The sequence below is a fragment of the Scyliorhinus canicula genome, chromosome 11 (assembly GCF_902713615.1).
Source record: "Scyliorhinus canicula chromosome 11, sScyCan1.1, whole genome shotgun sequence".
Classification (NCBI taxonomy): domain Eukaryota; kingdom Metazoa; phylum Chordata; class Chondrichthyes; order Carcharhiniformes; family Scyliorhinidae; genus Scyliorhinus; species Scyliorhinus canicula.
Window position 1 is genome coordinate 106,218,107 of NC_052156.1, and position 28,000 is coordinate 106,246,106.

Consider the following 28,000-nt stretch of genomic DNA (forward strand, 5'->3'; position numbering starts at 1 on the left):
CAATTCAATCATCCAGTCATTTGGTAAACGATATATTAGGATCCCGAAAGTGACCTCCCTTTTCTGTTGACCAACTATGATTGCACCGTGTCGAGCTGAGCTGCCTCATTGTAAAGCCAGTGATTCACTCTTTGAGAATGCAGTAAATCAGAACGATAGAATCTTGTGTCACGGAGCGAGGCCACTCGGCCCATTGTGCTTGTGCTACCTATTTGATAAAGTTTTCCAATTTGTCCCTCTCCGCAGCAGCTTCCTCACAGTCCCAGCAAACCTTTCCTTCCCGGATATATACCCAAGTTTTATTTATTTGTTTTTTGACCTTTTTCTGCCATTTTGGAAGAATTTGGCCCAGTTATAAAGCGAGAGAGAACGTGCATTTCTGCAGCGCTCTGAGGACACTTTTCCAAAGTGCTTCATAGCCAGTGAAGTACTTTTAAAGTTTACTCACTGCGGTAATACAGGAAGCACTGCAGCCAACATGCGCACAGCAAGCCCCTGCAAACAACAATGTGATAGTGACCAAATAATCTGTTTTTGGTGATATTGGTTGAGGGATACAAATGGACCAGAACACTTGGGGCGACGTCTCTGCTCTTGTTTCAAATAGTGCCACAGGCTGTCTGAGAGAGCCGAAAGATGGATCCTCCTGACATCACTAAATCATAGATTTCTTTCTTCTTTCTGCCCAGATCATCCGTGTTGATCAACACTGTTGCTCTTGTTCTGTGTGGGCCACAGGGAGTGTAGATTCTCCACAGATATTTAATTATGTTTATAGGCTGCAGCACTGAAGCTCTTACATTTTGGGAAGTAGCTGGAAAAGTGGGCATAAAATACCACCAGAAACTCCATTCCCAAACCAGTCAGTCCATCCCTCTCGCTGGCAGCTGTTTGAGCCAGAATTCAACAGGTCACAACCTGGGTGTTGCATTTGACCCTGCAGTGACCTTCTGACCGTATGTTCGTGCCATCACTAACACTACCTAGTTCCACATCCATCGCAAGTAGCAAGTAACATTGGTGCCAGGCAATGACTATCTCCAACAAGAGAGAATCTAACCATCACTCCTTGACATTCAATGGTATTACCATCGCTGAATCCCCCACTGTCAACATCCTGGCGGTTACCATTGACCAGAAACTAAACTGGACTAACCATATAAATACTATGGTGAACTGGACTAGCCAAATAAATGCTGTGGCTACAAGAGCAGGTCAGAGGTTAGGAATCCTGCGGTGAGTTGACTCCCCAAAGCCATCTACAAGGCACAAGTTCCACTTGCCTGGATAAGTGCAGCTCAGACAACACTCGAGAAGCTCAACACCATTTAGCACAAAACAACCCTGGCATTCCATCCACAAATATTCACCCCCTGCACTATTGCGCTTTGACCAGGTTTTTGGTCATCTAACGTCATTTTATGTGGCTCACTGTCAAAATTTAATAAAACCTGTGTGAAGTTTCACTAAGTTAAAGATTCTAGATCATAAAAATCATTCATGGGTGCAGGAAGGTGGCATTAGGAAGGGCACCTGGGTGTCCTCGGGCTGGTACGGACGATGGGCTGACAGGTCTCCTTCTGTGCTATAACTTTTCTATGATTATAATTTCAGAATTAGAAAATGGATTCTTTCAGACAGAAATGAACTGCTTATGTTTACAAATTGATCAGACTGAAGCTAAATGTGGTGAGGCACAGAATATGTACTGATGAACACCTCTAGCAAAGGTGTTGTAACCATTTTCTATATTCACCTCGCCAAGAATTAACGACAGCCATCCGTCGAGATGGGAAATGACTGGTAGATATTTGTGCCATTAATAGCTCAATAAGGTGGCTTGGGAACAAACTTCAACTGAAATAGAATACAACATTCCATGTGTTGTATAAATGATTTGATTTATGACACTTGACTATTGTTACTTCCACTTTCTTGTTTATTCTCGAGAGTAAGAAGCAAACATGTCTGTTTAGAAATGTCAGTGTTGTTACTATCCCAGTTGATGCTATAACTGAATGGGGCCTTTCCAGAATCCAGGGAATTTTGAAATATCATAACCAATGCATCCACTATCTCTGTTGCCACCTCCCTTAATACCCTAGGGTGCAGGTCATCAGGCCCTGGAGACTTATCTGCCTTTAGTCCATTATCATCACTCAAGTCTTGTCTTCTGATTTCAGTTTTCAACTCCGAAAAGAAGGTTTAAGTCTACGGTGCAATTGTCCTTTTCGACATTGGTAGGCATGGTTCCTTCCACTTTGCAAGTTCACATGTGGCAAATTTGCATTTTGAGTTAACACAGTCAAAATGTCATTTTTGTGCATTAATGTTTTGTTTCTTCTCTTGTCAAAATCTCTTTCCTGCTTCAGGAGTGTTGTTAAGATGCTTCTTCTATTCACTCAAATGGTACCATACTCTTGCTTTGTTTGTTCTTTGAACTTTTTGTAATCTTGTAGTTTCTCTCAGCCCCATTTCAAATGAGTTATTTCAATTCTGTTTGAACTAGGACTATTATTTCCTCTCTCTGAAGTTTGTTCTAACCCTTCAACCCTTTTGCATCTTTTCTGAACTATCTCAGTCCTGTTCTCAGTAGAGTTTGAATGGTCTTTGGCAAACTGTTCACTTGCCTTTCCTCCAACTACTACACCTGGTGTAGTTTCACTGACAAACGTTTTTAAATCAGTCTCCCTGGTCATTGCCTCAGAAAGATCACTTTGCAATTCCAGTATTTCTGATTGACAATTCATAATTTAATCACAGGAGCACCTTTCGAATTGCAATATTCCATACCACCCATCTTCTTCTTCATTTCCTCCTTTGCTTTGAAGTTCAAAACTTTCGTCATGTTTCATGACAAAGTTTTGAACAGTTCGTTAGCTTTGTAATTCTGCATTCAACCAACTATTCTGCTCTACCAGAATCTCATTTTATTGTTGAAGGCATTTTCCAAGGTTTGAAGTTCACCCAAGTTTGAACTGAAGAGTAACCTTTGCCAAGTTTGCTTTTTCAAGTTTGTCCTTTAGGCAGTTAGCCCTTTCCTGACTGATTCTCAAAGCTCTCTTCAGTTTCCTATTTTTTCACTTTCAAACACCTCTAAGTGAAAGATAATTTTCTGCGTAAATCTGTTTTTTCTTCAATTGCTTGTTACCTGCAACAAGTGTCTTAATTTTCGCCACAGTAGTTTTCAAAAGTTCAAGTTCACCACGATCAATTGCCTGTTGAAATACAGTTGTCATCACCTCATTATCTCCACAAACCAAATAATTACCTAGGATGAAATCTATTCCTCCAAAACGTAATTTTGGAATAATTCCCAATGTAACAATTCCATTTTCAAAATTACTTCTTAAATTAACTTTTCTCAAAGAAACAGGTTCATCCTTTCCAATACATTTTCCTTCATATTTTTCCTGGAATACAAATTGTGTCATCAGCTACCATTAATGATTGATCTGCTCCTGTATCTCTTAAAATTTTACTTTGTTTGCTTGTTTTGTTAGATGAGTAAGGGATTGCTTCTCCCTTTGAAACAAAACATCCAATTGCCTGACTTCCTTCGCTGGTACCCAAACAATTCTTTGAACTATCTTGAGATCTATCCCCTTTCTCATTGATTCCGAAAGAGCACGTTTCAACTGCACCATTGCTACGGTTTTAACAGCGATTTCTGTTTCAAATTCGTCCTTTCACACTACTACAATGGGTCTTCCATGTAGTTTCCAACAAGATGTCCTAATATATCCCACTTGTTTACAATAGAAACACTTGGGTCTCCGAATGCCACTTCCACCCTCAGCACCTTTTATTTTAATCTGAAGTGAAATTTCCTGACCATCCCATCTGTTCCATTGACTATTTATTTACTTTTCTCCTTTTGTTTAAAAGGATGACGGAGAAAGATTTGGTTCTATGGACCGGGTTGAGCCAGCTCTGCTGCCTGTCTAGCAGTTTTAACTTTTTGTTCATCAACAAAATAAGCAAAGAAATTGAATCTTGAAATTCTTCTGAAAGAGTCACCTCTCTAAGCGCTTCATACTTTTTCTCTATCTTAATGTCCATATCCAATGGTCAAAATTATTTTACTTCATTCTCTCAAATTCAATATGACTTTGTGCCGGCTGTTTTCATGTATTTTGAAATTTTTGCCTATATGCCTCAGGCGCCAACTCATATATGCGAAAAGGATAGCTTTCTTTACTACATCATAATCTACAGCTACCTCTTCTGATAATGGTGCATACACCTCATTAGTTCTACCTACTAGGCTATTTTGTAAAAGTTATATCCAAATTTATTTTGGCCATTGCATCTATTTAGCTACCTTTTCAAAAGAAATAAAGAATACTTCCACATCTTTTCCCTCAAATTTTGGAAGATCTTGTATAAACCTAAAACTTTCCCCACTCGGTTCACATCTAGAACTATGTCCCTCCTCAACCTACTCTAGTGTCTCTTAACTGCCAGCATTTTAAGCTGAAATTCTCTCTTTCTCCTTTTCTCTTTCTTCCGTTGCTAATCTTTCCACTTCCACATTAAGTTTTCTCACTTCAATTTCCCTTTGAAAAGCACTCTCTTTTTCGCTTTTTCCTGCATTTCAAGTTTCTCCTTTTTTATTTCTCCTCTTTTTTATTTCCCAACATTTTTAGTTGTTTCATTAATAATTTAATTTTAGCTAATTCAATTTCCTCACTTTTCAAAGTGCTTGGTCTATTGAACAACCCTTGCAATTTTAAATGTTTCACCATGCTTTCAATAATCTCTGTTTTCCTTGCACCTACTGGTAATTGCGACACCAATTTATCTGCCAATTTGTTAACTAACTCATGGTTGGTTTCTGTAAACCAGTCAAAGTTTCGTCTTCCATCTTTAGAAAAGTCTTAGCAATTTTCAATGCCGTTTTGGATTCGAACCTCTTCACACACCTCACAGTAACACAATTATTTTGCCCAGGACCTCGCACCCTATTAACTCTTTTTTTTTAAACGATTCAAAGATCCCACCATTTAACAATAAATCCCAGAAAAAGTTTACTATTCAGCATCCAGTAACGTGTTATCCATGTTTCAAAATATCCCCAACAAATTATTACTAATCAGCACCCAATAGCCCTTTCTCCATGTTTTGAAATCCGAGATGGACCCCCACTTTTGTTATGATCCCAATTGATGTTCTATCTGGACGGGAAGATCCCAGAATGGAACCCTAGCTCAAAAGGACGTAACTTTTACTTTTTAAAAATAAAACATGGAGGAATAGAGTCACAGGACCACGAGTTAGAGTTAGTTTTAACAACAACAAGAAAGAAATTTGGATATAACTTTTATTAAACATGAACAGTTGGATTTTTTTTTCCAAATAAGGGGCAATTTAGCGTGGCCAATCCAGCTACCCTGCACATCTTTGGGTTGTGGGGGTGAGACCCAGGCTGACACGAGGAGAATGTGCAAACTCCATACGAGTTGGGGATCAAATCCATGGTCCTCAGTGCCGTGAGGCAGGAGTGCTAACCACTGCGCCAAAGTTGGATTATTATACAACACTCCTTTACTCCCCCTTATACAAATATAAATCCCTTAAAACTACCGTTAATTTCCTATTAGATTGCATGAGAGAAGACTACGATAACACCATCTCACCAGGGAAAAAGAAAACCTGCCGAACTCTCAATTTAGATGGCTGTAGTTTACAGATTCCTCAGCCCCAACCATTATCGTTGGGGAGGGGGGGGGGGGGTGTTCGCAGGGCCTTTGGAGGGGCATCCTGGAAATTATAAATGAAACGGCAGGACCTCCTTATCACTTCTTTTACCCTGTTCCCCAGCCAGCGGTGAGCCTGGTCAGACTGGCAGCCGGGCAGAAACCTTCTCAAAGACCTCTGAGGATAATCCTCGGTGAACATTGTATGTTGGCTGGCGAGGAAGCGGGGTGGTGGTGTCCAGAGAGAGACTGCGGTCGAGGTCGGTTGATGGAGAAAGGGAGGGGGGGAAGAGGTGAATGAGCAATCAGTAGGGATAGGGAGAGACTGAGAGGCAGAAGGCTTGCGAATCACATGTTTTGATGGAGGACAGGTACTGGTTGTGGCGTAGAGTTTGCTTGGCGGGCTATAAGGGAAAGCACCTCTCCCTAGCCTTTGTGAAGTATTGGAAAAGCACTCAGTTGCTTGATGCGGCTGTTCGAATTTCACTTCAGCTGCCAAGATTTTTTGAGCCCTTCAAAAAAATCAGGAACACATAGTCTTAATTAATTATTACACTTCTGGACCTGCCTCGTCGGAATGGCTTATTTAGTTTGCTTCAATCCCACCACGATACAGTAGCAGAGTGGTTATGATATTAGACTCGGAATGGAGAGGCTTGGACCAGTGAACCGTAACAGGAGTTCAAATCCTACCATGATAACTGGGTAATTTAAATTTATATTTATTAAGTAAAACCTGGAATAGATGAATAGCAGTAGTAATAGTGACTGTGTAACTACTGGATTGGTGTTTAATAACCCAACCGGTTCACTGAATCCCTTTAGCGAAGGAAATCTTCCATCTTTACCTGGTCTGGCCTACATGTGATTCTAGGCTCACAACACTGAGGTTGTCGCTTAACTGCCGCCGGACAAATGGCAGAGTTGGTTCAAGAACACAGCTCACCCCGCTCTCCTGTGGGCAGCTAATGATGGGCAACAAATGCTTTGCTACTCTTGAGAATTTATTTTTAAAAGAGTTAGAACACATATTGGTGTGTGACAGGTTGGCCAGTCAAGTTTCACAAATTTGCCAATTTTTATTTTTTTATTTTTTTAAAATTTAGATTACCCAATTATTTTTTCCAATTAAGGGGCAATTTAGCATGGCCAATCCACCTATCCTGCACATCTCTTGGGTTGTGAGGGTGAAACCCACGCAAACACAAGGAGAATGTGCAGACTCCACACAGACAGTGACCCAGAGCCGGGATTGAACCTGGGACCTCGCCACCGTGAGGCAGCAGGGCTAACCCACTGCATCACCGTGCTGCCCAAATTCATCTAGACTTAACTGGAGTTGAATATCTAACGGGGACTATAACGAGCAGCCAACATGATACTGTCCAAGTCAAAACCCTCTGCTCCTGGTTCGACAGAGTGGACTCCTTCTGTGTCATAATGACTCTGAATACGTGACCTACAGAATGTGTGATTTTATCCCGCGTTTTATTTTTCTTTGCCCTGTGGGTTTTCTGCTTCAGTGTTTATAGCAGTGCACACTGAAGGATGAATCATCATCAAATAATTAATATCAATTTGTGTAATAACTTGCACTTAGCCAGAGATATGTTTGGTGAAACAAAAATATCTCTCTTCCTTGGTTTGAGGTTGGGAAATTATACTGATCAGCTGGAACTAATTCAGCTGATTATTAAACAGCGCAGTTAATTTCCTATGTGCAGAATAATTATCAAGCGAGTGCTGCGAGTGCAGATTAACAGCCAGAGATAGCTGCCGCAATTTTATTTATCGTATCTTGTGCTGTTGCATCTTAAGTAAACAAATTGTTGTTTTAAAAAAACAATCGTGAGCATTCTGCAATTACCATCCTACTTCTTGGTAACCTGTTGGTGGAATTGAATAATGTAGGCGGGGCCAAATCCAAAATTCACATACTCCCCCAAACAGGTGCAGCCTCATCCATCCAGTATCGTTGAAATATTCCAGCAAATATCACATCTGGAAACATTCATTTGGTCGTACCAATTCACAGAGGGAGTTCAATATGAGGGTACTTTATTGCAGGTTGTGTTATATAAGACCCATTTTGATTGCAAGCATTTTGGGTGTTAGTGGTTTCTACTCCAAGTGAAGACAGCTCTGTCTCTGCCCTCTAACCCTCTGTGGGTGTGTGTGAGTGTGGTGAAATGAAATGAAAATGAAAATCGCTTATTGTCACGAGTAGGCTTCAATGAAGTTACTGTGAAAAGCCCCTAGTCGCGACATTCCGGCGCCTGTTCGGGGAGGCCGATATGGGAACTGAACCGTGCTGCTGGCCTGCCTTGGTCTGCTTTCAAAGCCAGCGATTTAGCCCAGTGTGCTAAATCAGTATGTGTGTGAAGATGGATGATAAGATGGCATCAATCATTGGACTTCCAAATGTTCTCCAAGGAGGACACAAAGGCGTCAAGTGTTGAACAAGCGTTTAATACTATAACTGCACCACCATGAGAGCTGTGCAAAGGGACTACCGGTTTGGTTAAATGGGAGAATGGAATGTACTTGGCGCTAATGATACGTTTTTACAGGCAGGCAAATCCCCTTCCTGCTGCTAACCCTCTCCATTTATCTGCAGGGCAACCAATTATCCCAGATTTTCCCCCATCATTCCATAATTGAGCCAGATGTTAGAGACCGAAACACTGTTTTTGCTGTATTTGCAATGTTCGAGCTTTGCACGTGCGCAATGTGCACTGAGCTCTCTTCCATCTGCTTTATGCACGCTGAGACAATTCTCTCACCCCCCCCCCCCCCCCTCCCCCCAACCCCTTCAGCTCTGAACTAGGGCAGCACGGCAGCATAGTGGTCAGCACAATTGCTTCACAGCTCCAGGGTCCTAGGTTCGATTCCCGGCTTGGGTCACTGTCTGTGCGGAGTCTGCACGTTCTCTCCATGTCTGAGTGGGTTTTCTCTGGGTGCTCCGGTTTCCTCCCACAGTCCAAAGATGGATTGGCCATGCTAAATTGCCCCTGGTGTCCAAAATTTCCCTTAGTGTTGGGTGGGGTTACTGGGTTATGGGGATAAGGTGGGGTTGTGGGCTTGGGTAGGGTGCTCTTTCCAAGAGTCAGTGCAGACTCGATGGGCCGAATGGCACTGTAAGTTCTATAATTCTATGATTCTATGAACTTGGTGCCTCCTCCCACCATTCCTCATCTCTGGCATCTTCACCACCAGCCCCCAGCCAATTATGTTAAAGTATGGCTTGAATTTTCTACTGGGTTGGTCACCCTGTACATCTGGGCTGGGGACCAGCGCCAATGCATGCTCGCTTGCCAGCACCAGTGGCTGGGGTTAAAAGCTATTTTGAATCCTAAATTGTTTCAAAATTACTTAATTGGGCCCCAGACCTTTCAAGGCAAGCTGGAATACCCAGTTAGGTTTGAATATGAACAAAGAATTGGCTTTCCATCCACAGCTGTGCAAACAAGCCCTGTAGATTGGAGATGTGGGATTGCAATTATTATCCATCTCCCATCAAATGTAGAGAGCTCTGTGAAGGAGGAACTGCACGAGTCTTTGTGAGCTAATTGTCCTGAATGAGCGATAGTTTTCACACTAACATCCAAGCCCTTTATAACTACAGCAATTACAGTGGCAAATCATTGGCAGCAGTAAGAAACTTCTTTCTTCATTAGTTACCATGGATGTGCAGTACGCCACATGCTAGAAGTGGGAGAGTGGTTTTTTTCCCTTAAATCTTTTCTGCTATGATGGTTTATTTGAATCTGTTCTTTTAAAGGGTACAGTTTTAAGAAAGATCCTCCTGAATCGCTATTTTGGAAATCTGCGTAGTGTCTATAAAGGAGAAGGATACTGCAGCAGCATAAATGCCCCCCTGGCAACAGGGAAATCTGCACAACCGGGAGGTAAATACATCCACATTTGTTAAATTATACGATTTAAAAATGATACAAGTTGGTAATATGGAGTAAGCTTAGATATGTACAAATGAAGTAAAGAAGTAAATTAATCTCTATGTTCTTGCTTTCCTGTGAACTAAATCAGTGGGTAGCACTTTGAGCTTCTGAGTCAGGAGGTTAAGGGTTCAAATCCACGTACAGCAGTGGCTTGAGCATAAAGTCCAGATTAACATTCCCAGTGGAGTACCAAGGCAGGGCTGCATTGTCAGAGATGCCATCTTTTGGATGAGGTGTTAGACCAACGCTCCTTCTGTCTTCTCTGATGGATGTAAAGGCTTCACACACTTCGGGCTTACTGAGGGTCAAATCTTGGTTTGGTTGTTGCTGTTATCGCAGTGTTTGGAGTGGCTCTGTGGATGAGGGGAGGACAAAATCTGGTTGTAGCCTAGCAAACTGTAGCCAATGGAAGAGGAGGATCATCCTCGAATGCCTCAGTTATCAGCCTGAGGGACAAAGTCACTCTCTTTACTGGAATCTGAGCTAGTACAAGACCAGATTAATAAACAGCAATGGAGATCTTTCCGTATGGTGTTGAGATATTGCAGTGCCATCAATAATTTCAGTGTAGTAAGCTTGCAAAGGCAATTTGCATTATGAAGACGAGGCCTTGCTGTGCAATGACTGCAGCTCAAAATGACTTAATTGGCTGTAAACATAAAAGCTACTATAGAAATAAAGTTCTTTATTCTTTTTAGGTTTCCTACCAGCATATTTAAGTGATCCAGCATCTTTAAACAGGAGTGTTATGTTACAATCTCTTTTTTCCCTTTGATTTATTTTTTAATGGGACATGATGTTGAATCAGTCAAGGAGTGTCACGGTGGCACAGTGGTTCGCACTGCCGCATCACAGCTCCAGGGGCCCAGTTCAATTCCAGCCTCGGGTCACTGTCTGTGTGGAATTTGCACTTTCTCCCCGTGTCTGCCTGGGTTTCCTCCAGGTGCTTCTGTTTCCTCTCACGGTCCAAAGATATGCAGGTTAGGTGGTTTGGCCATGCTAAATTAGCCCTTGGTGTCCAGGGATGTGCAGGTTAGGTGAGCGAGTTTACCTAGGTAGGGAACTCTTTCAGTGGGTTGGTGCAGGCTCAATGTGCCGAATGGCCTCCTTCTGCACTGTAAGAATTCTGTGATTCTCGAGGAACATTCTTTGTATCTGTGGTGAAAGCAGGATTGATGATCAGCTCTAGATCAGCCTACCAGAAGTGACTTCTGTGAACATCTCCACTCCCGTCCTCCTTCCCTCAACATGCCTCACCTTTATTTCTTAAGGAGCAGAAATTGGGGTGTGCAAGTCAGAGACGAAGCAGGGGGTGCCTGGGGATCAAGAGCCCAGTGGGATGTGTCACAAGAAGGTGAATGAGCTGGAGGGAACGCTGACCTAGGCTGAGCGTTGAACTGCACAGACATCCAGGCTGCTCCTGGAGGCCAATGGCGGGTGCAACTGGCTTCTAAGACGGCATATTGGGGAACCCCAAGAAATTTGAAGAAGGGTCATGACCTCATCAAATCCTCACTGGGTTTGTTACTGGCCTGCAAGGGTCTCGCATCGAAAAATGATGGATCGAAGCCAGATGCAAGATATTTAATCAAAATAAATAATTTGGTGAGAATTATAAAGTGGGGGGGGGGGATGAAAGACTTGCACTTATGTAGCACCTTTAGGACACCTCAAAGTGCTTTGCAGCCAATAAAGTGTGGTCACTGTTGTAATGTAGGAAACACAGCAGATAATGTGTTTATGCCAAAACAGCAATGTGATAATCACCAGATAATTTATAGAAGCCAGGACACGTGGCAGAATTCCTCAGCTCATCTTTGAAATAGTGTCAAGGGATTTTTTCACTTGAGAGGGCAGATGGGGCCTCGGTTTAGCAGTTCCTCAGAAAGATGATGCCTTCCACAAAGAACACTCACTGCCTGCGGCACTCTGTCAGCATAGATTACGTGCTTGGGTGGGCCTTGAACTTACAACCTTCCAATTTGGAGGTGAGTGCTCACTGCTATGTCCCCTGTCTACACCATTGGCCAATTTCCATAGAATGCCCTACAGTGCAGAAGGAGGCCATTCAGCCCATCGGGTCTGCACCGACCCTCCAAAAGAGCATTCTACCTCAAACCATTCCCTCGCTCTCTCCCCGTAACTCCACGCATTGATTGTAGCCAATCTATCTGCACATCTTTGGACTGTGGTAGGAAGCCCAGGCAGACGCTGGAGAAACTGGAAAACTCCACACAGACGGTCACCTGAGGCTGAAATCAAACTCCAGTCCTTTGCAGCAGCGCTAACCATTGTGCCGTGGTTAGGATTACCAGGCCTATTAACGTTTGTGCAATAACAGACAACTAGACAACCAAAAGGAACCTGACAGGCAAGATGGGACGAAAATGGAAATATAGCCATCTCTCAGTTTAAATTAACTAGTTGGTGTTTCCTGTGCATGATGCCACCCATTTCATCTAGTTCTGTCTGTCCAGAGTGTGGTATTTGACTCCAGTCAGAGTGGCACTCTCCTTCCCACCCAGCAGATCCTGCTTCTCCGGAGCCGATGGTTATCTTTAAATCTGCAATGGTCTCATCTCAGGGCTGCTTCTGTCATGAAAGGGATGGTTTACTGTGAACTCAGCCATTAACCTGAGGCACAATTCCTACATGGAGGGCCAGCAGCACTGTGTCCCTGCAACACCTGGACTGCAGTATTACAGGAAGGCAGCTCACCACCACTTCTCAGAGGCAATTAGGAATGGACAACAAAACTGCTGATCTATCCAGCGACACCCACAACCTATGAATGAATGAAAGCAAAATAGACAGGCCGTTAATTTGGTTTCTAATTACTCTCATTTGATTTATACATAGAACATACGGTGCAGAAGGAGGTCATTCAGCCCATCGAGTCTGCACCGACCCACTTAAACCCTTACTTCCACCCTATCCCCGTAACCCAATAACCCCTCCTAAACCTTTTGGTCACTAAGGGCAATTTATCATGGCCAATCCACCTAACCTGCAGGTCTTTGGACTGTGGGAGGAAACCGGAGCACCCGGAGGACACCCACGCAGACACAGGGAGAACGTGCGGACTCCGCAAAGACAGTGACCCAGCGGGGAAATCGAACCTGGGACACTGGCGCTGTTAAGCCACAGTGCTATCCACTTGTGCTACCGTGCTGCCCACCTTGGATAGTCCTATCAACATGTCTCTCCGGGTCATGGGAGCATCAACAAACCTGCCCACCACTTCAAGGAGCACCTATTCAGGTGCTTCTGATGGAGCAAAGTGAGGGATTCCACTTCAAATTTGGAGCGTTTACAGTGCCAAGCTGAAATTAGATTTCTGAGAGAATCCTGTCCCACTGTAAAATGATTACCAATTTTTAAAACCCGTTCAAACAGTCATGTTCTCCTGTCTCACTCAGCCTGAGGGAGGAAGGTTGGGTGGGACGGGGGCTTCGGAATTCCCACACAGTTAAGTCTGATGAGAGGGACAACCCGCCGGACATCGCCACACTGCGGACGTTGCAGGCCAATGCCTGGAAAATCAATCCCCGTGATGTTGATTGTGGGATAAATTGTGGTCAGGTCACCAGGAAAACCGCCCCTACGTTTCTCCATGTAGTGTTGTGGGGTCACCTTTTATACTGACAGAGCCTCAGTTTAAGGCCTCGTCGGAAAGACAGCACCTCTGACAGCGCTGCATTCCCTCAATGCTGAACCGCAGCATCAGTGCAGATCGTAGACTTTAACCCCAAACCTTCTGGCTCAAGAGGTGAGAATGCTGCCCTGGCTGGCATCAAAGCTCCAGCCTCACAAAGGTTTGTCCTGGATTTGGAAGCTGCAGGTTGAAAGCAGCAGAAACACTTGGAATGGGAAGAAATCTTCACAGTAAAATGAATAGTTGCCATGGCCCTGCTGACTAATTCAGACAGCGGAGCTCAGGGAAGCTTGCGAGGGGGTTATGTGTTAGTCCCTTCCTTTGAGGAGTGGGAAGAGATCCAACTGCTCTCTGCTGCAATGTAAGAAAAGACAATTAACATTTCTCACATAGTAGTTAACATGAACAGATATAGATCTTGTTGCAACAGACGCATGTATCGGTACCAAAGTAGTGAAAATGCAGAGCGACAATGGGAAGGAAAGAAGTAAGAGAAAATAAATTAATTCCAATGGAGAGCCAATGCAGACAGAGTGGGCCGAATGGCCTCCTGTACTGTAATAATTCTGTGAACTCAAACTGAAGCCTCCAGCTAAAGTGTTTGATGGTGATTTTTTTTTTGTAGGTGGCTCTGCATCTGATTTAGACAAGGGTGGAGTCTCCGTGTTTGACATTCAGTGTCACCTCGACAGAGCTGGGGCATCCGAACTGGTCACCGACCTCATCACAAACACTAAAAACTCCAGAATCTTTGAAGAGAGCATGATGCTGGGAATTGCGTTGTTAGAAGGAGGGAACAACCAAATCCAGGTAAGGTCAACAGGTCTGATTTCTCAGAACTTGGAATCGAACCACGCTCCCCCCCCCCCCCCCCCCCCTCCCCCCACCCCCCACCCATTTTAATCAATCTGTTATCAAATCTCAGCGTTCATTTCACCGTCAACTCAACGAGCTGAAGAAGTCCGAGAAGTTCTTCAAAGTCTTGTACGACCGCATGAAACTGGCACAACAAGAAATCAGGGCAACTGTATCGGTCAACACCAACGACCTGAGCGGCAAAAAGAAGGATGATGACGGTGATAGTGTGACACCTGTTAACAGGAGGAGAGGTAATTGAATGAAAATCATAAATGGGGAACAGGTTGAAATTAGTCGGGGGGCCAATTGCTAAATTTGAGCTTCTTCTGGCATTGTGAACAGACTTCACAGAATCACATAATCATTACGGTGCCGAAGGAGGCCATTTGGCCCATCGTGTCTGCATGGCTCTTCAAATGAGCATCATAGTGTCATTTCCCTGCCTTTTCCCCAATATCCCTGCACATTGTTTCAGTGCAGTGATCATCTATTAACCCCTTGACTGCCTCGATTGAACCTGCCTCCACCACACTTCCAGGCAGCACATCCCAGACCTAAATCACTCATTGTGTGGAAAAAGATTTTTCTCACATCGCATTGGCTTCTTTTGCCAATCACTTTAAATCTGATCTCCTTCATCCTTTAAGAGCAGGTATAATTTCTCCCCATCTACTCTACGCAGCCCCTCATGAATTTGAACATCTCTATCAAATCTCCTCTCAGCCTTTTTCTCTCCAAGGAGAACAGTCCCAATCTTTTGATATCTATGCTCAAAACTGAATCTCATCCCTGAAACCATTCTTGTAAACCTCTTCTGCGCTCTCTCTAATGCATTCCCATCCTTCCTATAGTGTGACGCCCAGAATTGTACACAATGGGCGGGATTCTCTTAGCCCACGCCGGGCCGGGTGCAAATTATGCGACGCGGTCCGCCGATTCTCCGGAGAGCGGAGAATTGGCGCCGGTGCGTTTGGCGTGCCGCTGGACAGGGGCCACCCTACGCGCCCCCCTCCCCTGGCGATTCTCCGGCAGGGATGGGCCGAGTGGCCGCAAAATAATCCGAGACCCGCTGGCGTCGTCCACGTCTGGTCTTACCCGGTGGGACCTCGGCGTGCATCCTTCCAAGGGCGGCCTGGTGGGGAGGGGGGAGGGGCTGTGGCCTGGCCCGCAATCGGGGCCTACCGATCGGCAGGCTGGCCTCTCAGGCTTGGGGCCTCTTTTGCTCCGCGCCGGCCCCAGTAGTCCTACGCCATGTTGCGTCGGGGCCGGTGCAGAGAAGGAAGCCACCGCGCATGTGCGCAATCACGCTGGTCGCAGTGCACATGCGCAGACCCACTGCGCCTATTTGACCCTGGTATCGGCAGCTAGAGCGGCGTGGGTCGCTCCAGTGCTGTGCTGGCCTACTGAGGGTCTCGGAATCGCTGCTCCTGGGGGCATGTTGACGCGTCATGAAACGTGACGGCGTTTTCTACGGCGTCAGCACTTAGCTTCAGGATCAGAGAATTCTGCCCAATATTCCAGCTGAGGTCAAACTAGCGTCTTATACAAGTTCAGCATAACCTTCTTGCTCTTGTACTCTATGCCCCTAAAGCCCTGGATACTGTATCTTTTATTAACTGCTCTCCCAATTGTCCTGCCACCTTCAATGTTCTATGCACACATGCACCCAGGCTCCTCTGCTCCTGCATCCTTTTAAGAATTTTACCCCTTATTTTGCATTGTCTCTCCATGTTATTCCTACCAAAATGCATCCCCTCACACTTCACTGCATTTAACTTTATCTGCCACCTATCTGCCCACTCCGCCAACTTGTCTATAACCTTCTGAAGTTTTACACTGCCCTCTTCACAGTTTACAATATTAAGTTCTGTCTCGTCCTCAAACGTTGAAATTGTCCCCTGCACACCAAGATCTACATCATTACTATATATCAGCAAAAGCAATGATCCCAATACCGACCACCTGGGGAACGCCACTATAAACCTTCTCCAGCCCAAAAAATATCCATTGACCATTACTCTCTACTTCCTATTATTCAGCTAATTTTGTATCCACGTTGCTACTCTGGCTTTTATTTCATGAGCGATAATTTTTCTCAAGGCTGTTGTGTGGCACTGTTTCTTGGAAGTCCATGAACACCACATCAACAGCATTATCCTCATTGAACTTTTCTATTACCTCCTCAAAAAACTCTAGTACGTTAGTTAAACACAATTTCTCCTCTAGAAATCCATGCTGGCTCTTCCAGGCAGAGCACGAGGACGAGGCAGTCAGAGTATATTTCCCTCCAATACAGATGTACCGTTTTGAATACTGTTGACATCTCAGGGGATAACAGCAGTAGCCAAATTCACAGCACCATGGTTGGCTCATCTGATCAGGGGAGGAGCAACGGTATAGAAATGCAGTAGTCATAGGAGATTGTGAGGGAAATAGATAGACAATTCGTCTGCTCCAAGTGTGGGAAGGGATTTGCTCAGTCATCCAACTTGCTGAGTCATCAGCGAATTCACACTGATGAGAGACCGTTTCAATGTCCAGACTGTGGGATGTGCTATAAACGTTCTCTGAATCTGATGCACCATCAACGTGTTCACAAAAGAGTCTCCAGGATGGTATGATGCCTCCCTGATGCTAGGGCCAAGGATGTCTCAGAGCGGTTACAGGATATTCTGAACGGGGAGGGTGAACAGCCAGTTGTCGTGATACACATTAATACAAAAAACGTAGGTTAAAAAAAGGGATGAAGTCCTCAAAGCAGAATATAGGAGCTAAGGAAGCAAGTTGAAAAGTAGGACTTGAAAGGTAGTCATCTCAAGATTACTTGAGCTATGTGCTGGTCAGAGTAGAAACAGCAGGATGTATCGACGACTACATGGCTGAAGAGATGGTGGGTGTGAGGGGGAGGGTTTCAGATTCCTGGGATATTGAGACCGGTTCAGGGGGAGGTGGGACCAGTACAAACTGGACGGGTTGCACCTGGGCAGGACCGGGACTGATGTCCTTGGGGGGTACTTGCTAGATTGGTTGAGGAGGGCCTGAACTAATATGGCAGGGGATGGGAACCTATGCAAGAATTCAGACCAAGGGGGATTAAGAACAAGAGAAAAAGAGCAAGGAAAATAAGAAAAGTGATAGGCAGAGAAATCAAGAGCCAAAAGGAGACAGTAAAAAAATAGTAGGGACGGGGCATGGAATGTTAAGAGGACTAGCCTTAAGGTTTGTTCCTGAATGCTCGGCGCATTAGAAATAAAATGGAAGAATTATTTGTGCAGATAGATGTAAAGGGGTATGATATCTTAGATTTAGATTTATTGTCATGTGTACCGAGGTACAGTAAACGTGTTCTGCGTACAGTCCAGGCAGATCGCTGCATCCATGAAAACATAGAAGATATGATAAATACATGAGGATATATAATGAAAATACATAAACCTAGACAGCGAATTAATTATATGGTGTATAGCGCTACAAGTGTAGAGAAGATGTGTAGAAAGATCAGTTTAGTCCATAAGATCAGTTCAGACCCTAAGTGGGTCATTCAGGAGTGTGGTAACAGCAGGGAAGAAGCTGTTTTTGAATCTACTGGTGCATGTTTAGGGCAGCACGGTAGCATAGTGGCTAGCACAGTTGTTTCACAGATCCAGAATCCCAGGTTCAATTCCCGGCTGGGTCACTGTCTGTGCGGAGTCTGCACGTTCTCCCCGTGTCTGCATGTGTTTCCTCCGGGTGTTCCGGTTTCCTCCCACAGTCCAAAGATGTGCAGGTTAGGTGGATTGGCCAAGCCAAAATTGCCCTTGTTGTCCAGAGATGTGTAGGTTGAAGTGGCAGGGGTGGGTCTTGGTGGGTGCTCTTTTGGAAGGTCAGTGCAGACTCAATTGGCTGAATGGCCTCCTGCACTGTCTGGATTCTATGGTTTTGTTCAATGTCTCTGCCTCATTCTCCATGATATTTTCTGCTGTTGCTGTCTCTCAGAGACCACTCTCCCCTTTTTGAAAGCTCCACCTTTAAAAAAAAAATTGAATGTTCGTACAGTTTTTATCTTGTAATTAAGAATAAAATCGCCAAACACGTAGTTAACTATCACTGTAAAAGATGGAAGAATAAATGTTAATATAACCTGGTACTGCACATGTGACTCTTTTTCAGTGGGGAACTAGTGGCAAACTAATGAGCCAGGTTGGGCCTCGATGCCCAGTTATTTCCATTCTTTGTCTTGTTACTTATTTCCTGACTGGTCCTTGTTTCAATTTCATGACTTTCGAAATTTAGAAACAACAGTGTTCGTTTTTAATGAAGTCTGAATCAGGACTTCAAATACCTGAATATCAATAACTTGTAATAAATTGAAAAGTGGCCTGATCTCCCTGGTGAAGAGAAGGTTGAGAGGGGATTTGATAGAGGAGTTCAAAATTATGCACAATCTGGAAAGAGTAGAGAGAGAAATTGTTCCCAATGGTGGAAGGATTGAGAAGCAAAGGATTCAGATTTCAGATGATTAATTGGAGGAAATAAACAAAGTGATATGAGAAACATTTTTACAAAGAGAGTGGCTAGGATCTGAAATGCACTGTCTGTGAGTGTGCTGGAGGCAGATTCACGCAGCAAGTGGTTAGGATCTGGAATACACTGTCTGTGAGTGTGGTGGAGGCAGATTCACGCAGCAAGTGGTTAGGATATGGAATACACTGTCTGTGAGTGTGGCGGAGGCAGATTCACGCAGCAGGTGGTTAGGATATGGAATGTACTGTCTGAAAGTGTGGTGGAGACAGATTCACACAGTGAGTGGTTAGGATCTGGAATGCACTGTCTGAGAGTGTGGTGGAGATAGAAGTCTTCAAAATGAATAGATAATTACCCGATGAGGGGTATGGGAAAAAGGCAGGAGAGTGGGAATAAGCACTGGGCCAGCACAGACATAACAGGCTGAATATCCTCCTGAGCTGTTAGCATTATATGATTTTGCTAAAAGATTATCTGTTGCTGCTTTTGCCAATTCCCTTAAATCTGTGCCCTCTGGTTCTCCCTGCTTTTCCCAGACCCCCCCCCCCTCCCCCCCGATTTGAAATACCTCGATCCCCCCCGATTTGAAATACCTCGATCAAATCTCCTCATGACCTTCTCTTCTCAGAGGAAAACAAACTCAGCTTCCCCAATCCATCTCGTGATTGAAGTTCCTCATCCCTGGAACCATTCTTGTGAACCCTTTTCATAGCATACCAAATGTACAGTGCCCGGAACTGGTGGCAATATTCCAGTTGAGTCTGAACTGGTGTTTCATCCAGAGTGACCTATTCCTCCTGAACTCGTGACTATGGTCTGAGACACTACCCCCTTCCCCCCCCAATCCCCACGCCCAACAGCCCTCCGACCTCTGTGATCATGTCAGCCTCCATTCCCATCACCCTCAATGCACCCAGCTTTATCTTGAGGTCTGAAAAGAGACCAAATGCCCCCACGTCCAACAAAAGGTCAGGTTAACCTCCATAAGCGACCTCTGAGCTTTCATAGAATTTACAATGCGGAAGGAGGAAACCCACGCACGCACGGGGAGGATGTGAAGACTCCTCACAGACAGTGACCCAAGCCGGAATCGAACCTGGGTCCCTGGAGCTGTGAAGCAATTATGCTATCCACAATGCTACCGTGCTGCCCTTTCGTGATATGCATCTTAACCTGTCAACTAAATCAAAATCTTTGATTCTCTTCCAGGTGGCGCAAGTAATATGTGCTTTAAAATTGCAGATATAAATCTTGTCAATCACAAAACAAACTATCTTATAATATCTTTTAGTGAGGGATTCGGCATACCACCTCAAGGAGGGAGTGAAAGGACAGTTGGCAGAGGCTTCAGTCGCCACCTACAAGGCCTATAACATGTACAGGCGGGAGATGGATCCCGAGGCTGATCTCGTCCCTGTGGGAAATGAGGCCATTGGTTCGGAGGAGAAGTCCAAAGATGAGGAAGTTATGAGCCCAGCGATCACTATAATGGAGCCTATCCTCAGGTTCCTTCAGCTGTTGTGTGAGAACCATAACTCTGAACTTCAGGTGAGATCACGGTCTTCAGGGGGGTTTATCAGAAACTGCAGCAGCACATTTTGAAAACAATTTTTCTGACTGTCAAACATCTACCAAGCCCAAAAAGCAGGTGGTCAAGAAAAGAGCTGGAGTAAATCCTTACACTGATCATAGGCTTTTATTTACAGAGCTAAACATTCCAAACATGCACCTCTAAAATCCAATAACCACCATCTCAATCTATGTCTGCTCGGAGCACAATTGAATCCACAGTTAATGCCCACCACCTTAATGTAATTAAACACTGACTTAATGTACAGTTAACATGTGTAGCCCACAGAGGCAAGAAGCTTGGACACTCCTGGTGCAGGGAAAGAATTGAGATAAAATGCCTTTGACTTTCTTCAATTATCCCAACCCAAATCCAGTTGGATAGCGGACAAATTGGCAGGAAGATGAAGCATTGAAGCTTGTCACAACCCTCTTCCCCAGATCTGACTGGTCGTCGCATCTGCCCCCATTACCCACCATTCTCCTCTATGTAAGTGGCCGAGATGTCTGTGCAGAGCAAGATGACCTATCGGAGACTTTGCACACTTCCAAATTGTCCCTGGCACTTGACCCTCCCAAGGCCTACAGGAAATGTTGCCGTTCCCATTCCAGGAGTTCTCCTGCCCCATGCATTTCAGTGACTGAGGTGCCTAGTGGTGCTGTGGTGCCTCTCAGTGCTGTTTTATTGCCTCTCAAAGCTGCATTGGTGCTGCCGATGTCTAGCTACTCCAAAAACGTAACCCCCAATTTCAAAAGAACAATCCCACTTATTTTTACCATGGCAAAGTTTTCTATTCCCCCACGACAATTCACGAGGACTTGTCGGAGTCAACCTCACAATGAATTGAATGACTCTCAGATTAGACAGGGGCCAAATTCACAAGCGCATGTTCGTGAAGTTAGCTGACATGTTACAAAACCTGCATTTCCTTGCCGATTACCTTTCTGTTTTTCTTTTGAATTAGAACTGAGAGAATTTGACTTAATTATTCATTCCAGAGAAGTGGCTGAAGTCTCTCCTTCACCTACTTTCTGGCCATCTCTGTTGTGAGTAGAGTTGCTGAGGAGAGCAAGGGGTGAGGTGTGAGTGATATGGGTATGGAGAGAACTACGTTTGTCACCAAACCTACCAGACAGTCGGTGTATCAGATGGTGCGATGAGTTAGTTTAACAGTGGAATGTGTCAGTGTTTTAAAAATTCTTTATTCGGATGTGTGCTTCGCTGGTTAGGTCATCATTTATTGCCCTTGAGAAGATGGTGGTGAGTCACCTTCTTGAATCGCTACAATCCATGGGGTCTAGGCATATCCACAGTGCTGTTAGGAATTTGGCCAGGATTTTGACCCAGTGAAGGAACATTGACATATTTCCAAATCGGGATGGTGAGTGTCTTGGAGGTGAACTTGCAGGTGGTGATGTTCCCATGCTGTCCTTGTGCTTCCTGGTGATAGAGGTCATGGGTTTGGAAGGTGCTGCCCAAGGAGCCTTGGTGGGTACCTCCGGACCACAGGTATTAAGTTAATGTGCAGTATGTGCCAATAATCTCTTCAGATAAATAATTAAGCTACCATTTTATTGTTACGAAACGACCAGAATAAATTACATCTAAAAACACTGAGTTTTGTACATTCCATTTTCCAAAATACAAGTTTCCTAGGCGTCCTTAAACAGAGAGATTTTTCTTTTTTCTGATTCGTTTGTGGATTGTGGGCAACACATCCATTCGCTGTCCTGTGAAGGTGGCGGCGAGCTTTCGTCATGAATGGCTGATATTGGCTTTGATTTGCTTTTACATAGAGTCATCCAGACTCGGAGATGTGAGCTCGCTGCTCTCTCCGCAGATGCTGTCAGACCTGCTGAGATTGTCCAGCGTTTTCTGTTTTGTTGGCTTTGGTGACTTGCCGGGCCACAGTGATGGGCAGTTAGGGGGTCAGCCTCAATGTTCAGCTTCGCCAGCACACCACAAACCTTACACAGAGGTTGAATGTGTTCAGAAACCCCTCACTGAGACAGTGTCCTTTTTATGAAGTGTGTGCGCGGGACCTGATGGCTCGTTTCAGTTGAAACGATTGATCATTTCCATATTTTGCTGTCTTTCCAGAATTTTCTTCGGCACCAGAACAACAAAACCAATTACAACTTGGTGTGTGAAACGCTTCAGTTTATGGACTGTATCTGTGGCAGCACCACAGGGGGTCTAGGCCTACTGGGTCTCTACATTAACGAGAAGAATGTCTCCCTCATCAACCAAACACTGGAAACACTGACTGAATATTGCCAGGGGCCTTGTCACGAGAATCAGGTAAAATCCCAGGACTTCAGTTGAATCGCATTCATGTTTAACATACAAGCGCTGGTTACCTTGTATGACCATTTTCTTCGTCAGGTAACCAAACTGTGGACAACTTGGACCAGAGTTTAACGTGTGCAACAATCACTTGGTAAATCTGGCTGAAAGCGGAGCATCTGCACTGGGTAGTTCCTTGAGTGGGCTCTCCCCCCGCCATTACATAACATTGCGCAGGTTTGGGCTGATACGGATTTCCCAAACTTCCGCCAAAGTTAAAGCCGATTGAGTGGGAAGAACTGGAGGAAAACTTCCCAGTGTCATTTTCGCTATTTAGCTATAACTATTGGGAGTAAATAGTAATTATCCCCAAAGTTTAAAATTTGTATCTTTAAACAGCACTGGCTGCTGAATAAATCTTTTTGGCCTCAAAATTGTTTTTTTTTTTGCTTGAGTCTGGATTCTCATGTGTCATCATGACCCATCGTGACAAATCTGAAGAGTGAGAGGAGCACGTTTAATTGGTTGTCATGCACAATCGTCAGGACCCGTATGCATGCAAGGGGGGTAAGATAAGGGGGGAGGGGGGTAAGATAAGGGGGGGGGGGGTGCCCTGGCGAAAGTGAAAATCCACTGGCTGGGGTAGACTGTGGGTGAATGGGAGGTTATTGGGGAAGACTGGTCAAAGAGGGGGAGTAGAAATCCTGCCTGCTGGAGTTTGCTGACTGGCAGCAAAGAGGGTAAGTGGTGGGCTGGGGGTTCTGAGAGGGGAAGAAGTGAGGTCGGGGGCGCGGTGGGGGAATTGTCCAGGCAAGAATGTTTTTGTTGTCCCACAACAATAATGCAGTCCTATCACACCTTAAAATATCCCAAGGTATTTCACGGGCACATTGCCCAGCAGAATTTGACCCCAAACCACAATAGGAGATATTAAAATTGGCAATCAGAGGTTAGGTTAAAAAGCTGGATTTCAAGCAGCATCTTAAAGGAAGATGGAGAAAGTGGAAAGGTTTAAGCAGGGAACAGGGAACCCCAGAGCCGAGGGCCCAGGCAGCTCAGGACTTGGCCACTGATTAAAATCAGGGATACATAACAAGTCATAATTGGAGGAGGGCAGATATCCTGGAGGGCTGCAAGGCTGGAGGTGGTTACACAGATGGGGAGCAGCCAGGGAGGGATTTGAAAGTGAGCAGGAGAATGTTTAAATTGGGAAGTTGCTGGATCATGAGCCAGGTGTAGAGCAGGGAGGTGGTTGGGTGAATGGAACTTGGTGCAACTTAAGGTGTGTTCTGTCGAGTTGAAGGAGGGCAGAAGGTTGGCAGGGAAAGCTTGTAAATAATTCAACCGAGAGTTAAGGGTCCCTGTTATATGGGCAGCTTCTCCAAAGCCTTCTCACCCCGCTCTCCACCCCCCCCCCCCCCCCCCCACTCTCCTAAAACAGCTGCTAGGCCGCGTTAACCCCTCTCCAGCCCAGATTAGGATTGAACTAGTTCCTAGTTGGTGGAAAAGAGTCCTCCTCACTTCCAGTGGAACGTCAGCCACCAAATTGCAGTGAGCGGGTAAAATGATGGCCAGTGCACCTTCTGACCAATGCAGTCTTGGGGAGATGGGTTGCCTGGTGGTAATGTCGCTGGACTAATGCTCTGGGTTCATGGGTTCCTTGGCAGCTGGTGGAGTTTATATTCGATGGATAAATCCAAAATTGTAAGTTAGCCTCAGTGATGGTGACCATGAAACCATTGCCGATTCTCATAAAAACCCACCTGGTTCACTCCCTGCTCTACACCTGGCTCATGATCCAGCAACCCCCCAACTTAAACATTCTTCTCCTCATTGGGGGAAGGAAATCTGCCACCCATACCCGGTCTGGCCGACATGTAACTCCAGGCCTACAGCAATGTGGTTGACCCTTAACCTCCCTCTGATATGGTTCAAGCCAATCAGTTTAATGGTAACTAGGGATGGGCAACAAATGCTGGCCTAGCCACTTCCACATCCTATGAAAGAATTTAAAAAATTGTCAGATTGCAGGTTCCATTTTAAAGGCTCTCTAACCAAATAGTTTCAGATTCCTTCCTAGTCCACATCTCCCACTCCCAATCCGTTTGCCATGAGTTTGCATTCACCCGCTCAAATCTGGTCAGCAGCAGACTATTGCAGATCCATTCAACTTGTTAGTTTTGTTGTGTCCTTTTTATTTACGAAATGGATAGTTCTGAGTAAGACAATGTCACAGGAGAGTGATGTATTTGGGAATGGGACTTTCTGTGGCACAGTAGGTACAAGAGAGCAAGAGGGGTCAAACGTGACCTCTAACATTATGGAACGATCTATCGGGAAGCAAGGTTTAAATAGATGTAAAATGGTTGGAAAATAATGGAGGACAATGCATCTTGCAGGTAGAAGTTAGCTTTGGGTGATTGTGGCCTCTGAGGTTGAAGTACAATCCAGATGCAGTGCAAAGCAGACTGCAAACCTCCTTTCTTTGTTCTGTACTACTGCTGTTTCACCACCTCTCTGAACCTTGTGGAGAAAGGTTGTCATTGACCCAAACGTCTTGTGCAAACCTTTGCAAATACCTGTTCCTGTTTCCATCTGAACAACAAAGTTTACCCATGTTTAATTCTGCCTTGAACAGAGTTGCATCACCACCCACGAATGCAATGGGATTGACATTATTATCGCACTGATCCTCAATGACATTAATCCCCTCGGGAAGTACCGGATTGATCTGGTCTTAAAACTAAAGGTAAGATTGTGTCCTTTGTTGAATAGTTTATTTTTAATATTTTCTTCTGTCAGCATGATGGGGGTGAGAATTGACTCCATTTGATAGCAGGAAATTTTAAAAACAAATCAAGTCTTGGCATTTGTTTGGCATCTGCGTGTTTATTTCTGATCGACAAAGGAACCTAAACCAATATTAACTTAAAATAATGTTTAGTTAAAATGTACCTAACAAAAACTATCTTTTGCATAATTTAGTATATTCAAATATGAAGTAAACCCTCCCGAAGACCCCATTACTTATGATGTTCAGATGTTGACGTGAATGCGTCCCATGGCGCTATGTCATTAAGGGCATTATCCTGTTTGTGGGAGCTTGCTAGAGGCAAATTATCTGCTGCATTTCCTACATGACAAAAATGACAACGCTCCAGAAGTATTTCATTGACTGGAAAACACTTGAATAGTCCTGAAGTCCTGAAATGGTCGCAGAAATGCACATTTTGGAAGGAAGCTTTAAATTTTGGGTTGTTGGGGTAAACCAGCAGAGACGGTGGTGCACTGGTAAGGTTACTGGACGGTCCAGGGGCCACAGGTTTAAATCTCACACAGCAGCTGGTGGAATTTCAATTCAATTATTAAAATCCGGAATATAAGGTTAGTCTCAGAAATGGTGACCATTTCGGCACGTGGCGCAGTGGTTAGCACTGGGATTACAGCGCTGAGGACCCGGGTTCGAATCCAGGCCCTGGGTCACTGTCCGTGTGGAGTTTGCACATTCTCCCCATGTCTGCGTGGGTTTCACCCCCACAACCCAAAGATGTGCAAGTTAGGTGGATTGGCCACGCTAAATTGCCCCTTAATTGGAAAAAAAAAAATTGGGTGCTCTAAATGTATTTAAAAAAAGAAATGGTGACCATGAAACCATTGTTGATTGTGGTGAAACCCCATCTGGTTCACTAATGTCCTTTGGGGAAGGAAATCTGCTGTCGTTACCTTGTCTGGCCTACATGTGACTCCAAACCCAGAGCAATGTGATTGACTCTTAACTTCTGTCTGAAATGGCCTAGCAAACCACTCAGTTCAAGGAAAATTTGGGATAGGCAAGGTGCAGAGGTGGGCTAGGCGGAAGGCTTGCCACTATGCTCCAGTGCTTCATTGAATTAAATCAAATATATAACCAGAACAGAAAGTAGTCCTCCGTCCTATTGTCCTCACCCTGCGCCCTCCCAAAATTGGGGCGTCTTTCCTTGCCCCATCTATGCCAACCTTTGCTATGTCATGTTCCCCTCCTATCCCCTGTGCCAGTACATGCCCCTCAACTTGCCCCCATCGCTCCTCCGGCTCCTTATGCCCCCCTCCCCCCCCATATCCCCAGGGGCCTTCATAGCCCTATGCCAATTTAGTGCCAACTCGTGTATCCCACCCACCACTCTTTTCCCGTCCCCCTCCATACCAACGCGCCTAGGTGCTCACCATGTTCAAACCTCAGGATCCATGCACCCATTAATTAAAGCCGTGTCTATTGATGATTTCACTATTTTCAACAAAACAACACTCTCATCGATTTTTTTTTAAACAGTTAATACATTGAAATTCCTTCAACTAATCTCTTATGGAAACAAACATTTCTATTCTATAACCACTGGAGCTGTCTATCAAACTGCTCACTTAACAGGCATCCACAGTAATAATGTTAGTTTGTAAAATCATTAATTTTAGCGCCTATCCTACAATGATAACCCTTAAGGTTATGTCGACAGACAGAATTAAATATTAAGCACTGATTTTTTTTTTTTAACTCCAGACTTTTTTTGTCATTTAAAGCCCAGAAGAGTTAAACACCTTGACAGCTTTGACAATTCCATGAGTTTATGCACCTTTGGTGCAAAATCATGTTTAATTTAACAATACCAAATAATCTCTCCCAAAGAGCTGCCCTCCCTCTCCAAAGGAGTACCATGGCTATCCAAATAAATTCACAAAAGTTCAGACTAGCTCTTACCTGGTCTAATCTACACACGCCAAGTCTCACACTCCTGGCCTCTCATCCCACATTAGCGGAAGCAGCTGATGATTTAAATGGCCAGCAGCTTCCGTAAACCATGCATGAGCGAGCTCTGGCCTGACTCCATTCCCGTCCCTGTGAAACCGGGAAAGGCCGTTTTCGGGGTTTGACTTGGGGTTTTCAGGCTCCTCGGGCATTTCGCCATGACGGAGAGGCTGTCCAATATGGTGAAAATCTGGGCCATTGTGTTGCAAATGCAGTTAGCGAGGCTATCAAAGATGCATAAGGGTTAAAATAAACTTTTATTTAAGGTAAGCAACACCACCACTGAATATGATTGTTATTTTGTGTTATGCGGCAATAACTTGTACTGGCCTAGCTTTTTTTTACTAGTTCGTGGGATATGGGCGTCACAGGCTGGGCCAGCATTTATTGCCCATCCATAACTTGCCCTTGAGTGGGTAGTTAAGAGCAACCACATTGCTGTGGGTCTGGAGTCATTTGCAGGCCAGACCAGGTAAGGAGAACAGATTTCTTTCCCTAAGGGACAATAGTGAACCAGATGGGTTTTTACGACAATCGTAATGGTTTCATGGTCATCATTTAGAATTTTAATTCCACATATTTTGTTGAATTCAAATTTCACCATCTGCCATGGCACGGTTTGAACCTGGATCCCCAGCGCATTACTCTGGGTCTCTGGATTATTAGTCCAGTGATAATACCACTACGCCA

The 28,000-nt window shown here is 44.6% G+C and overlaps 1 protein-coding gene across 2 annotated transcripts in view; it reads left to right on the top strand.

Annotated features, from left to right (window-relative positions):
* LOC119973251 (inositol 1,4,5-trisphosphate receptor type 2-like) overlaps positions 1–28,000 on the top strand; it is a 169,581-nt gene that overhangs the window by 75,429 nt on the left and 66,152 nt on the right. For both annotated transcript variants that reach the window (XM_038810980.1, XM_038810981.1), the window contains exons 28-33: positions 9,481–9,607; positions 13,939–14,123; positions 14,239–14,422; positions 19,966–20,222; positions 22,345–22,545; positions 25,169–25,279. In XM_038810980.1, the coding sequence (XP_038666908.1) occupies positions 9,481–9,607; positions 13,939–14,123; positions 14,239–14,422; positions 19,966–20,222; positions 22,345–22,545; positions 25,169–25,279 (1,065 nt within the window). The remainder of the gene's footprint in view (positions 1–9,480; positions 9,608–13,938; positions 14,124–14,238; positions 14,423–19,965; positions 20,223–22,344; positions 22,546–25,168; positions 25,280–28,000) is intronic.